The sequence below is a fragment of the Coregonus clupeaformis genome, chromosome 30 (genome assembly GCF_020615455.1).
Source record: "Coregonus clupeaformis isolate EN_2021a chromosome 30, ASM2061545v1, whole genome shotgun sequence".
Taxonomy (NCBI): Eukaryota; Metazoa; Chordata; class Actinopteri; order Salmoniformes; family Salmonidae; genus Coregonus; species Coregonus clupeaformis.
Window position 1 is genome coordinate 4,426,429 of NC_059221.1, and position 14,239 is coordinate 4,440,667.

The 14,239-nt window shown below is 44.1% G+C and overlaps 2 protein-coding genes across 4 annotated transcripts in view; both read left to right on the forward strand.

Moving 5' to 3' along the window:
- The first annotated feature begins 1,641 nt into the window (after positions 1-1,641).
- On the forward strand, positions 1,642-4,749 carry LOC121546507 (peroxisome biogenesis factor 10). The gene is made up of 6 exons (XM_041857770.1): positions 1,642-2,034; positions 2,596-2,676; positions 2,832-2,893; positions 3,393-3,565; positions 3,747-3,885; positions 4,149-4,749. The coding sequence occupies exons 1-6, from the start codon at positions 1,923-1,925 to the stop codon at positions 4,212-4,214; spliced, it is 633 nt and encodes a 210-aa protein (XP_041713704.1). The 5' UTR covers positions 1,642-1,922; the 3' UTR covers positions 4,215-4,749.
- A 98-nt stretch (positions 4,750-4,847) lies between these two features.
- LOC121545936 overlaps positions 4,848-14,239 on the forward strand; it is a 92,394-nt gene continuing 83,002 nt past the window's right edge. For 2 of the 3 annotated variants that reach the window (XM_045209409.1, XM_041856868.2), the window contains exons 1-6: positions 4,871-5,338; positions 5,514-7,173; positions 7,368-7,423; positions 7,820-8,039; positions 10,609-10,805; positions 13,392-13,568. In XM_045209409.1, the coding sequence (XP_045065344.1) occupies positions 5,515-7,173; positions 7,368-7,423; positions 7,820-8,039; positions 10,609-10,805; positions 13,392-13,568 (2,309 nt within the window). In that variant the 5' untranslated portion in view covers positions 4,871-5,338; position 5,514. Of the gene's footprint in view, positions 5,339-5,513; positions 7,174-7,367; positions 7,424-7,819; positions 8,040-10,608; positions 10,806-13,391; positions 13,569-14,239 lie in introns of all 3 variants that reach the window. The other variant, XM_041856867.2, reaches the window with a different exon arrangement.

Sequence of the window (14,239 nt, forward strand, 5' to 3'; positions counted from 1 at the left end):
TCTGTTTAAAACTTGAAACAGAAGTAGCTCAGTGTCTAGCCTCTTTTCACTGCTGCTGTGAGAAAAGACTACTAAGTGCCTAGTACTCTGACCGTATGTCAGTGTCCATTAAAGCAATTACTTCAATGGCTGGATACATCCTAACCAGATGTCACCTGAGGTAATTATGGAAACTAGTGTGGGGTCAAACAAGCTGCTGTTTTATCTCTTTGGCAGGTGTTGTGCTGCCGGCTCCAGTGCTTCCTTCCTCATTGTGTTGTTTCCCACTGGGCACAGACGTCAATTTAACGTCTATTCCACATTAGTTCAATGTAATGTCATTGAAATGACGTGGAAACAACGTTGATTCAACCAGTGTGTGCCAAGTGGGTTGGGGTCTCCTGAGGATCCTGTGCTTCCCAAATAGAGATCGATGACTCACCCAGCAGTCAACAGCAAACACGAACCTCATGAAAGGAGCACTACAACTCTATTCACAGATGTTTTACTACTCTATTCAATTATAAAAAGATTGTGTTTCGCACACGCTGGAATTCTGTGCAGTTTTGATGGGAATGGGGCCATGGGCTAAGAGGCCACAATAAAGTGGTACAGGTTCTAGTCTAGTTCTTTATCTGGTTGCATGGTGGAATGTTAGTGTTCAGTCGCCAAGTGAAACCTCTCCATTGAATGAAGTGCAGTGAATGCCGCGCTGATAACCAAGTGAAACCTCTCCATTGAATGAAGTGCAGTGAATGCCGCGCTGATAAAAACCAACAGAGGAATTCTGACAGACTTACCTTTGTAGTCTACTCTGGCACTTCAGTCCCATCCTGTGCTGCCAATGGGGAGTGCGCTCACCCTGTACCATCTAGCCTACATCTGTAAGAAGTCACAAGTATCCCACAACTTTAGGGAGGGAAGGAAAAACTTCAGCAGCTCCTCCTTAACTGTAAACACACTTCCTTGTCTGCAGCTGCCTGTAAGTAAACTCATCCAAGTTTTTTCCCTACTCAAACTGTCCAAGGGTTACTACTAGCTCTTCTTATTGAGAGTGGCTATCTCAGAAGGGTACCTGCCCTCTGCAATAGGCAGCACGGAAAAGGTGTTCACCACCTAGCGGAACACCTACAGCTTGGTTCAGGTCGCTGAACTGAAGGGGCAAATAAACTGGTTCTGCAACTTATCAACATGGTAGGGCAAGCGGCAGGATGAATGAGCACACTCAACGCAGTTAAGAAAATGTGCCCCAGCTATGAAAGCTTGGGGAGGGACATGTCTGTCAAAAAACGAAAAAGTAATGACAAATAAAGGATGTGTACAATATATTCGTTAATGAATCCGGCATGTAGCCTAGCGATTAAGAGCGTTGGGCCAGTAAACGAAAGGTCGCTGGTTCGAATCCTCGAGCCAGCAAGTTGGAAAGATCTGCCAATGTAGATTTTAGGCAGCCCCCCCTGTTATGACATTTCACAAGTTCACGTTCAGTAATTCCGGTACTGTTACACCCATGCTGAAATTATATTACAGTATTTGTATGGGGTGGGGGGAATGGATGTGTTGTGTAAGGCTATGTTACAATATTGATGCATTACACAGGAAAGTAGGCGCGATGACTCCTACCACCGCACGGCGCTGTGGCCGCAGGAGTGTATTGTTTCCTTCAAGTCAAAGGTTTTTCCGGATTGCTAGCAAATATTTTTATAACTAACCCATCATTAGTAGCTGTTTCTACTATATGTGTAGCTAGCTTACAGAGCTGTCTCGGTAGGCAATAGGAAAGTCTAATAACTATGCTAAACTGTGAAGTTCAGGAAAATGTCTTAGTCTGACAGTTACATAAATGGACTGATGATTACTTTTCAACTGTCGTGAATTCACAGTCATTCAAGCAACTGAGTGCTTGCTAAGCTAGCTAGCTAGCAGCCAGCCAGCCTCTAGCAATGCCTCTCGTCCCTGCAAACCAGCCACAATTGATTCGCTCAAGTCAGAAGGACGAACATTATCAACACTGTCTGAGGAACAACGCGAATGAAACTTTCCAGACTCTTGCAGGCAAGTAGGCAGGATAGACCACTATACCCTACATGACAATTTATAACATAGCTATGCATACATACATACATAAGCTAGTCAGCCATATCCTCCTTTATGATGCACTATATATACAAAAGTATGTGGACACCTCTTCAAATTAGTGGATTCGGCTATTTCAGCCACACCTGTTGCTGACAGGTGTATAAAATCGAGCACACCGACGTGCAATCTCCATAGATAAACATTGGCAGTAAAATGGCCTTACTGAATAGCTCAGTGACTTTCGACGTGGTACAGTCATAGGATGCCACCTTTCCAACAAGTCAGTTCGTAAAATTTCTGCCCTGCTAGAGCTGCCCCTGTCAACTGTAAGCGCTGTTATTGTGAAGTGGGAACTTCTTGGCGTGACAATGGCTCAGCTGCGAAGTGGTAGGCCACACAAGCTCACAGAACGGGACCGCAGAGTGCTGAAGCGTGTAGCGCATAAAAATCGTCTGTCCTCGGTTGGAACATGTACTTTTGGTCATGTAGTTATATTATTCTTACAGTAGCCATGTTTTTTTTTCTTTACTCCTACAGGGTCCAAGAGATGGCTGCACTGGAGAAAAGAGTTCGAACTTCTGTCAGACCTTGCATACTGTGGTTTAACCACATTCTCAGGTAGGGAAACATACAGCTTCACCCCTGTAGTACAGTGTTAAAATCTGATATGCAAGCATACCATTAAAGACAGACCAGACAAATGGCATCCATCTTTGATTTTACAATGCCTTTCCTAACCACACGACCTCACTGTTCCTCCATGTGTCATCCAGGGTACCAAACGTTGGGTGAGGAGTATGTCAATATCATCCAGGTGGACCCCACCCTGTGCAGAGTACCGTTGTTGGATTGAATTAGCGTTTCACCACCTTTGCTTCGTAGCTTGTAATAAGTGGTAAAAGTGATTTGTTTTGGCAATTTGACATGATAGCTCATAGATCATACGTCAGACATCAACTCGGTTATAGATAGAATACATGATTGTATGAACATTTTACATTTTTAGCCATTTAACGCAGCACTAAATTGAAAGTTTCAATTAGATTCCTTTTTCTTTACCCATGGTGGGCAGGACCTAAGCAGTTGCCAGGGAAGCAAGGCCTCAAAGGGCTGTTTTTCTCCATTCAGTAGTGCACACCATAGCAAAAGTAGTTTCAATGGAAAATATAAACAAAAATGTATTTTTGCAAGTTCAGGTAATCCCTCAAGCGCATTTGTTTTCTGTTGCAAAATGTTTTGCTACTGTGTGGCCTAATGAATATGACCCATGTCTCAGTGTTACTAGTGTATGCTTCAGCATGCCATTTCTCACCATTCTTTCCCCGGACGGTTAGCTGCGGGTGTGTGGCATGACAGGGGATGACGAGGCCATCCAGAGCAGTTACAGGCTCCTGGGCGTGGTCTCCCTGCTGCAGCTGGCCCTCACGCTGGTCCTGCAGCTCAACATCCACCGGCAGAGACAGAGAGCCCGGCAGGAGTGGAGACAACACAGGAACCTGCCTTCCAGGTACACTGTAGGAAGAATAGTAAATGTTACAGAAGTGTTTATGGGGACATTAGAATGATGCAATATGGATACAATTTGCCCCATGCATCCTTTTCAATGTGATTATTGAGGTATGCATATTAATTTAGCATATACATGTGTTACAGTTAACCCATATGTGTGCGTGTGTGTGTGTGTCCAGGTCCCAGTCTGTAGAGGAGACCAACTCACCCCGTGCCTCTCGCTGTATCCTGTGCCTAGAGGAGAGGAGGCACTCGACCTCTACCCCATGTGGCCACCTGTTCTGCTGGGAGTGCATCACAGAGTGGTGTAACACCAAGGTGAGACCATAGACACATTAAATGACTACTGTTCTATTTAATTATGTGGGGAAACACCACGTACACTCTTTTAAGGGGGTATGTCTACTATAAAAGTGGCACAGTCCAGAAACTACCTCTAACCCGTAGGCACTTGTGTAGGTCTGACAGGACTGGAGGGGTATAAAGAATGACAAATATTCCACCTAGCTAGCATGTCAGGTACTATGAAACCAAGTTAAAAGCTATAAATGCAATGCATCGCTGTTGTTCTCTCTCCACAGACAGAGTGCCCTTTGTGTCGTGAGAAGTTCCAGCCTCCTCGACTAGTCTACCTGAGAAACTATTAGCCGAAGAGCCAGAACCACTAGCGTGGCTTTTATTACATGGCTTCACTTCCTAAATGACTGGATCGCCACATTGAACTGTTGAATCGTTAAACACAACTGTGTCTTTCTTAGAGTTTAGCTATCCCTGTTCAAGTTACGTCCGAATAGCAGCTCACTTCAGAGAATGCCTGGAGATCTTATTTTGGGCCCTTGATTCAGATATTACTGAAAACTCTGTATCAAGATATCTCCAGTGTGAACAAAATGGTTAAAGCATTTCAAATTGTTTTCGTAATGTTGCAGAATATTATTGTAAAGATCTGTACAGCTCTGTCCTCAGCCCTTTCATTCTGTATCATGGATACACACTGGAATAATTTGTGTGTGTATTTTTTTATGGGAATGCATAATGCAGTGCACTATATTGAGCAATCATTAATTTTGAAATGGTTTGCATATGAATGATGTTTGGATTGTATGTCTAATTTATCTAAATTAAAACTTAATAAAATATGAATCAACTATGCAACTTTTGTAATAAACAACTGTGCAATTATTTATGTGTCTTGTTTCATTGATAAAGTGGTGACTATAATGTTTGTTTACTTTATGGCTGTTCTTATGGATCAGTGACGTATTAGCTCCAGCCTACATCCTCTACTGACTTGCTGCAGACAGCAAGTTGGCTCAGGTCAGTGGAAATCAGAAAATTGGCTTTAAATGGTTATTTCATGAAATTGTATTCTGAACCGGTCTGGAAAACAAACCAAACAATAATACGTTAACTAATTTAGTTAAATAAATGTGAGCGTTCTACCACCGGTCATTTACCGGTGGCTAACGTTAAATTAGCCAGCTGCACACTGTAACCAAGGTAGCCAGCTAGCAGCAGTTAGCTAGCTATTTGCTTTGATATGCTCATGCACTTTCCACTTTGTCAATTTAACTATTTTGCGGCAAGATGACAAATGTGTAGACAGTTGATATAGGAAGTCCCAGCCAATTTACAAGTGTGTAGTCTGTCTTTTTAATCTGCCTCTGATCCGCTTAGTTGCGGTGCCATGTGTTCACCAGGCGGCAGCAGCCAATTAGTGCTGTTAAGGCAACAGAACAGTGAACGCACGCTGAATGGATGACAGTTTATGGTAAGAAACCTAGACCTTTATAATTTCTTTCAAATGGACATTATGTCCACAAACTTGGTATTTAAATATAATACTTTATTCAATAAATGTTTGGCCCAAACGATAGGCTGCCTAGTATGTAAATGGATAAATAATGCAATTAGGTCTGAATTATATGTTCTGCTCCACATTTCAGAATGGCTTGGCATTCCCAGAGAGGTCAGGGGAAGCAGTCTGGGGGATGGTCTCAAAGAAAGTACGTGCCCAGGAGGCCCCTGGTCCAAAGCAACCTGTCTGTCTGTGGGGAGAATGATGTGGACCAGCTACTAGACCTCCTTTCTACTCTCAACGAAGACAGGCCTCCCTACTTAAGTGTCTCTGATGAGGTTCTGGACAGACACACTGACTTAACAGAAAGTGGTCCCACTTGGAGTGCCAAGCTTGGGAAGTTGGCCAATCAGGGAAGTGAGGAGAAAGAATCAGAGGCCAATTTGACTGACAGGGATATCAGTGTTCCTATTAGGTTACAAGGGGGTGCATCATTGAGCTCTGGTCATCCTTATGGCTCAATAGTGGGTCGAGGTGATGGTGGCAAGTGTGTCGATTGGGTTGGGAAATGGGGCAGGCGACGTCAACAGCAAGAGGAGAGAGAATGTGTCTCTTTTGTCCAAAAATGCAACAGCGGTTCTAACTTTCCCGGAGATGCTCCTTTCTACCCTGAAGTCCCCGACTTGCTAGACAGGCGTCAGAGGGAACCTATCGAAGTCCACAATGTAAAGCCTGCCTGTCCGAAGCAGAATGAAAACTTGTCAACATTCCAGGATCTACTAGAGTCCTCCTGGACATCTGCGAGCTTGCATAGGTCTATGTTGGACCTGGAGATCGGCTTATCATTTGTGGATCTAGGCCTACTCCCCCAGGCACTGAATACATCTGGAGACTTTGCCTTATCTCCTGTGAATCTTGAATCTCCTTTAGATAACACATCTCATGGCCCTAAGCCCTCTATCTCTTGCAGTGCAAAAATGTCATGCTCCATCATCCACTGTCACAAAGGGGGCAGAAGGTGTTCTACCAGCAAGGATGGTTCCTCAACAAGTCCATATAAGGCCAACAGGGAAACCGAGTTCTCCGAACTCCATTCTCGTAGCGAAATCGCAAAGAATGCTGGACAACAATCAACAAACATCCATTCTGCTAGTGTATTAGTGAAGGCACACATTGAACCAGGGAGGAAAGCTGAAAGAAAGGCAGAAAAGAAGACTGATGTTTTTGCGTCGGCCATGTGTGGCTCAGATTTCCCAAGTAATGAGTACTTTTTACCTGCAAGCCTCTCTCAGTATAGCTTCAGCGGTAGACAGAACAGCACAGAGGTGGCGTACCCTGAGCATAATACCAAATGGTCCAATGAACTCTCAGGTCAAGCTAAGTCAGGTTCAGTGGACACTGTGCATAGTTTTTACCCTACTCTAAAAGGGGTGGAGGATTTGTTTGAGGTGCCTAGAGTCAAAACAAGTAATCCAGCTGTGTCACATTCTCTCTTGTGGGAAGAAAGACTTGCAATCAAAGAGAATTTGGCTCAACTGACCCTTGCGGACATAGAGGGGGCAGCTCACCTGAAGAGAAGCACTCCGAATGTGCCAAGCCAAGACAACAGAGATGGCTATGGAGGCACAGAGAGAGGCCCTAACAGAAGAACTCCTGGGTCAACTGCTCCTGAAAGGCAATGTCAGATTGACCCATTAGTTCAAACACACACAGGCACATCGGTAACATTGCATATGTTGACAGGAGATGCCAGTGGTGAATTTCTTGGTGAAAGAGCTCTGTCTGCAGTTCATCAGTCCTTGCCTATGGTATGTTGACACACTTAAGCACCTTTGCTGAGTGTGTGTGTGCATGTGCATGTGTATGTCTATTTATATGGGTGTGAGTGTGCATACATGCATGAGTGTGTGTGTCATTACAGGCTGGCTGCGTCCAGTGTGTGTGTGGTGTAACATAAGAACATGGCCCTGGGCACTCTAACACCTTTCTTTTGTTTGGGCAGCCTATTGACGCAGTAGAGATTCATAGCCCCAGTCTTGTGGAGACAATAGAGGACAGGTAAAGAGGATTATGGGACTCCGTAGGTCAAATATCTGCAAAAATAACAAGTCACTAGCGGTCACTCAGACACCTAACACAAAATAATTGGGTGAAAAAAAGCACACAAAAAAACATTGAGGTGCAGGACAGGTGTCAGTTCCATTTGAACTCTGCCTGTTTAGGACGGCAATGTAAATTTAACGTTTTGGAAAAAAATGAACAACCAGCCAAACTTTGTAGAAAGAATTAAACCCAACCCTGTTACTTTTGGTGAACATCTGTTCAACAGCAACACCTCTCAAGTGTATAGGTATTGTGTGGAGGTGGGGGATGCATTGTGGTATTGTGATGTTTGTACCTCTTAACTGCTCCTGAGGGTTGTGTCTAATAAACTTGTATGGAATGTACTTGTAGCAGGTGGCTGGCGCTCTACAGTTTCAGATTGCAGTTGCGCTGCTTCAGGACATGGGACCAGCAGTGGAAGTCACACACATGGGCCAGACTCCAGCACCGGAGACGCTTACTGAGGACCGGCCTCTCTGCCCTGAGGTGGGCTGTGGTGATCCGCCGTGCCCAGACGGACACCCTTGCCAGGAGGACGGACGCCCTGACCCTCGCCCACTGTTTCCATCGGGTCAGCAGTGATATTCAGCCTGGGTGCCAGTCTCTCTGCTCTCTTGCCAACTCCTTCAATTGTATTACAATTCCATAAGGAGTTGGCAAGAGAGCAGAAGCAGACTGGCACCCAGACAATTCTTACTAGGGCCAGAGGGTTTTCCCCACCATGTAACCTAATCAGGAAAAACTCCTAGCCAAAAACTCCTAGCCATAACCATAACTAGGACCCAGAGTTATTCCTGGTCATGTCACATGGTCACGATGAACTCCTGGCCCTATGAAGAGTGCATGGTGTTTATGTTGAGATTTACACTAGGCCTTAGACTTTACATTGTATCAGGGTAAGACACCCCATCCACCACCAATGTGAGGCACCCACCTATGTAACAGAGGACAGTGTGCTGTTGTTGCCGGGGCAGAATGTCTGTTTGGTGTTTTCTCTGATTTCCACACAGCAGAGCTCAATAACAAACATGACATGTCTCCTGAGGACATTGTGCTCAACTCCATGTTACATGGAAACTAACCTCGTCCCCAGGCTCAATTGCTACCGCAGAGTGCCAGCTGGTGGACAAGATTGCATGGAAACAAACCATGGCTATTATCTGGGATAGCTAACTAGCCAACCTTAATGTATGCTTGTATGAGAATATTAATTTATCATAACTGACATAAAGTGCATTCGGAAAGTATTCTGTACCATTGACTTTTTCCACATTTTGTTACGTTACAGCCTTATTCTAAAATTGATTAAATAAATAAAAATCCTCATTAATCTACACACAATACCCCATGATGACAAAATGAAAACAGGTTTTTAGAAATGTTTGCACTTTTATTAAAAATAAAAAACAGGAATACCTTATTTACATAAATATTCAGACCCTTTGCTATGAAACTTGAAATTGAGCTCAGGTGCATCCTGTTTCCATTGATCATCCTTGAGATGTTTCTACAACTTGATGGGAGTCTACCTGTGGTAAATTCAATTGATTGGACATGATTTGGAAAGGCACACCCCTGGCTATATAAGGTCCCACAGTTGACAGTGCATGTCCTAGCAAAAACCAAGCCATGAGGTCAAAGGAATTGTACGTAGAGCACTGAGACAGGTCTGTGTCGAGGCACAGTTCTTGGGAAGGGTACCAAAACATTTCTGCAGCATTGAAGGTCCCCAAGAACACAGTGGCCTCCATCATTCTTAAATGGAAGAAGTTTGGAACCACCAAGACTCTTTCTAGGGCTGGCCGCCCGGCCAAACTGAGCAATCAGGGGAGATAATGGCTTTGGTCAGGGAGGTAACCAAGAACCTGATGGTCACTCTGACAGAGCTCCAGAGTTCCTCTGTGGAGATGGGAGAACCATCCCGAAGGACAACCATCTCTGCAGCACTCCACCAATCAGGCCTTTATGGTAGAGTGGCCAGCCAGAAGCCACTCCTCAGTAAAAGGCACTTGACAGCCCGCTTGGAGTTTGCCAAAAGGCACCTAAAGGACTTTCAGACCATGAGAAACAAGATTATCTGGTCTGATGAAACCAATATTGAACTATTTGGCCTGAATGCCAAACGTCACAACTGGAGGAAACCTGGGACCATCTCTAGGGTGAAGCATGGTGGTGGCAGCATCGTGCTGTGGGGATGTTTTTCAGCGGCAGGGACTGGGAGACTAGTCAGGATTGAGGGAAGGATGAACAGAGCAAAGTACAGAGAGATCCTTGATGAAAACCTGCTCCAGAGCGCTCAGGACCTCAGACTGGGGCAAAGGTTCACCTTCCAACAAGACAATGACCCTAAGCACACAGCCAAGACAACGCAGCAGTGGCTTCGGGACAAGTCTCTGAATGTCCTTGAGTGGCCCAGCCAGAGCCCGGACTTAAACCCGATCTAACATCTCTGGAGAGACCTGAAAATAGCTGTGCAGCGACACTCCCCATCCAACCTGACAGAGCTTGAGAGGATCTGCAGAGAAGAATGGGAGAAACTCCCCAAATACAGGTGTGCCAAGCTTGTGGCGTCATACCCAAAAAGACTTGAGGCTGTAATCATTGCCAAAGGTGCTTCAACAAAGTACTGAGGAAAGGGTCTTATGTGATATCCGTTTTTAATTTTTAATACATTTGTTTTTGCTTTGTCATTATGGGGTATTGTATGTAGATTGATGAGGGGGAAAAACAATTTTATTTTTCCTTTATTTAACTAGGCAAGTCAGTTAAGAACAAATTCTTATTTACAATGACGGCCTACACCGGCCAAACCCGGACGACGCTGGGCCAATTGTGCGCCGCCCAGTGGAACTCCCAATCACGGCCGGTTGTGATACAGCCTGGAATCGAACCAGGGGGTCTGTAGTGACGCCTCAAGCACTGAGATGCAGTGCCTTAGACCACTGCGCCACTCGGGAGCCCAAGTGTTTAATAAATTTTAGAATAAGGCTGTAACGTAACAATGTGGAAAAAGTCAAGGGGTCTGAATACTTTCCGAATGCACCGTATGTGTAATGTATGCTACGAACAACATACAGTAATGTAATCTTCATGAACATACAGTTCATGCAAACTGTTACTTACTCCTCCTCCTCTTACAGTGGAGGAGGTGTGTGGAACAGAGGCATTGTCTCAACGTGAGCCCTGGCTCTGTGCGGGGTGACATCGGGGATGTGCATTGCTTGCTGAGGAGACTGACCCAGCCCAGTGACACCCTGGTCCTGAGGACGGCCTACTGCGCATGGAGGAGCCACATCCAGGGCATGCAGCTCGGCAGAGCATCGCTCATACACTACCAGTAAGACAGACACACAACCATCCACTGGGCACAGATGTCAGTTCAACGTGAATTCAACATAAAATCAACAACAAAAATTCCTTTACCTTTTGCAAATCCAATCGGGGGGGTACAAGGCCATTTCCATGTAAAAGGAGCACCAACATGTGAAGTTCATAGGAGCACATCGAATTTGGTGTGAAATGAAAGCTGAGTTTATATTTTTGATAAATTAAGGGATATATCAATTTTTCAACCATTTTCCATCCTAAAATTGTGAATAAGCAAAGGCCTTTTTTCTGGTTAAACAGATGGAAAAGGGGTCTTAGAAAACATCTACCAGGAAAATGTGTTAAAAGGTATTAGAAATTAATCAAAACACAATATTATTGTTAGTTAAAGACCCTTGCCAACTAATATAAACATTTATATTCGTCTTCTAAATGACTAAAATGTCATATTTAATTTATCTTTAAGATATTTTCTAAGTAAGTAAAGGTAGATTTACCAATTGGTTATAGTGTTTTTACTGATAACAATATTATGATTTATTAAGTGATTAAAACTTGTCACTGTTACATAATCCTTAACAGAATGCTGAAAAATCCAATTGAATTGGCTAAAAGGGGAAATGATAGTAGTCACAAACCACAGTTGGGTCAACTGCTACTGTCCTCCCTTCCATTGGCATACTGTTATGTATAGCTCATAATTGTGAAACAGTCTGGACAACCCCTCCCTCTCTCTCTCCCCTGTCTCTCTCCCTCCCTCTCTTTCTTTCTCTCGCTCTCTCTTCTCTCTCCAGTTAATGTCACCTCTACCGGCACTTACCAACACCTACCCATTAGCCCCCTCTCTTTCCATTTACTGTAACCACTGCGTCCTCAACTACTGAGCACCGGACGTCCGTGGACGTTGAAAAGTAGTTGAAATTTAGACGTCTATGTTTGGACAGTACAGTAAAGAAAAGTAGAGTAGAGTATAGGTCAGTATAAGACAGTACTGTAGAGTTTACAGTACATTAAAGAAAAGTAGAGTATAGGTCAGTACAGTATTGTACTTTAGTTTAGTACAGTACTGTACATCACAGTATTGTACAGAACAGTAGAGCACACTAGTAGAGTACAGTATAATGCACTGTACTGAACTCTACTCTACTCTGCTGTGCTGTACTGTACTTTGCTGTACTGTGATGTCCATACTTGTGAAACAGACATCTATGATCGGTTCAGATTTGGTCCGGTCCATAGAGCCCTGCACGGGCATGAATTGTAAGCCCTATCCGTGCCTGTGACATTCAGGCCCTACCCTATTGCTTCTGCCAAATTTAAGGCTGTGCCCGAAACCCATAATCAGAAATAATTTCCTCTGTTAGTAAATCCATTAGCTGCTCTTCTCTGTCTGTCACTCACACCCTGCACGCAGCTTGCTCTGCTAATGGCGGCTCCGATTCTGAGTGTCCATAGCAACGGCTCCGCTTGGGCTGCTCTGCTCAATGAAGAGACATGAGAGAGCAGTTAGCTGTTAGCTACTTTTCGTCTCTCTAAACTCCGACAAAACTCAAGGAACATAATTATTTTCTGAACTAATCTCCCCTGTTTTATATTTGACAAGGTTGAAGCACTTCTGACACAATGTTATGATCTTAGTTAAATATGACTGTACTGCGCAGCAGACCACGAGCAAATGGCTCAGCTTCAAAATGTTAGTGATCAATTTAGTGATATCCGAGCCCTTCCCATACCCTAGTTATTGATGAAAAACAGGCCTTACCCGGCCCTAACTCGATGTATAATGTTGGGGCCTGTCGGGCTCGGGTGGGGTACAGAGCTCTTCCGGTCTGTACCAACCATATTTGGTCTTGTTTGGGGGGGAGCTCATTAGAATAATAGGCAATGTGTAGAATAATACCCAACCTTGCAAAGGAGGATATTGCATTTTCATACCTTTGTGTACCTATTCAGGATACATCACAATGAATACATCACATATCCATAATTATGTATTTCTGTATAGTACAGATCAGGGGACCCATGATGTCATTCTGTTATCAAGTGTTAATCCACTTCACTTACTGTAGTTCAATAACCAAAATAACATTTTTCAAACTCAAGGTGTCATATCATAACTGACAACCCATTCTTTCTGCAGACTTCTTTGAATCTTAATTCAGAATAGATATTTAAGAGTTTGTGACAACTTGGTCACAAAAAAACTGAGGGAGAGTTTACCGCCATTCTGTTACAAAACTTTACATCTGCACTGTTCTTCAAGTAAATGTGTTTTTGTCAAATGTTCTGTGGAAATTGTTGAAAGTAGTCCTTGTTTATAGAAATGTATGGTTTGTTTAACTTTGTAATCAATGGTTTTTGTTTGGCATACATTTTAAAACATCAGAGTCTCATCGTCATTCTGTTACCATGGAATGGCCCACAATTGACCTCAGTATCTAGGGCAATGTCACTCGACTGTGTATGGGAGAGATGCCCTACAGCATGTACCCCTAAACGTGTGAACAAAACATGTGAACTGAATGCACAAACATCTGTAATAACAACCTCAAAGACTTGGGCCCTGTAACATTTTGCTGTGTTTGTCCCATACCAGTCTGACTCTGCTGTGTAAGCACTGGCTGGTGTGGAGGCAGGCTGGTGTGAGGTTGCAGGCGGGGGCGCTGCAAGCCCAGAGGGCAGCCCTCCACTGGGACCACAGGCTGCAGAGTCGGGCCTACACCGTGTGGAGAGCAGCCTGGGCCACAGCACGTCTGGCCACACAACAGCACAGGTAAAGTGAGCGTTATTGATAGTAGTTTGTGTTGTTACAGTCTTAGGCCTAGATTCAATCAGATCAAGTGTTAACCGGCGATAGCCGACACCCACATAGTTTATGTTTTGCCGGTTTCGGAGCCGAGGTGGAACTGCGTTGGTGCTGTCAAATCGGTGAGCAGCTGCTCTTGATCATTATCACGAAGCAACATCCGTCCCACTCGCGTTAGTTCAGAGGGAGAAAGTGTAGGCCAAATAGATATAATGACATTCAAATTTAAAATCATTAAACAAAATGATGAGGATTGCTATCAGCCTAATCGAGGTGTAGATTACATCTCACATTCCAGTGTTTAAACTTGTAAACATGGCTGCATGGGATCTCTCTTAATGCGACTCTGTGCAGCCAATGGTAATGTCCGCTTTAGATATAAAGCCGGGAGCCACTTGTGGATTTGACAGCTCTAACACAGTTCCACCTCTGACATAGCCAAAACAACCGCTATGGGGATGTCGGCTAATTGGATCTGATTTAGTAGAGCCCTTAGTGGATCCTGAGGGGACATAGTTGTATTTAACTATACAATGATAAATTCCAACTTCAATCCCATGGTACTGTGTGGTCATCTCCTGAGTTTAGCCTAGTGTTGTTGTCTGTTCAGGAGGGTGCAATGTTACAATGTTCAGGTA

Bases quoted from the DNA above. Each gene is read 5' to 3' on its own strand.
- LOC121546507 (XM_041857770.1), top strand. From the start codon at position 1,923: ATGCCTCTCGTCCCTGCAAACCAGCCACAATTGATTCGCTCAAGTCAG. The intron at 2,677-2,831 runs GTAGGGAAACAT...TGTGTCATCCAG, and splicing joins TGGTTTAACCACATTCTCAG to GGTACCAAACGTTGGGTGAG. The intron at 3,566-3,746 runs GTACACTGTAGG...GTGTGTGTCCAG, and splicing joins CACAGGAACCTGCCTTCCAG to GTCCCAGTCTGTAGAGGAGA.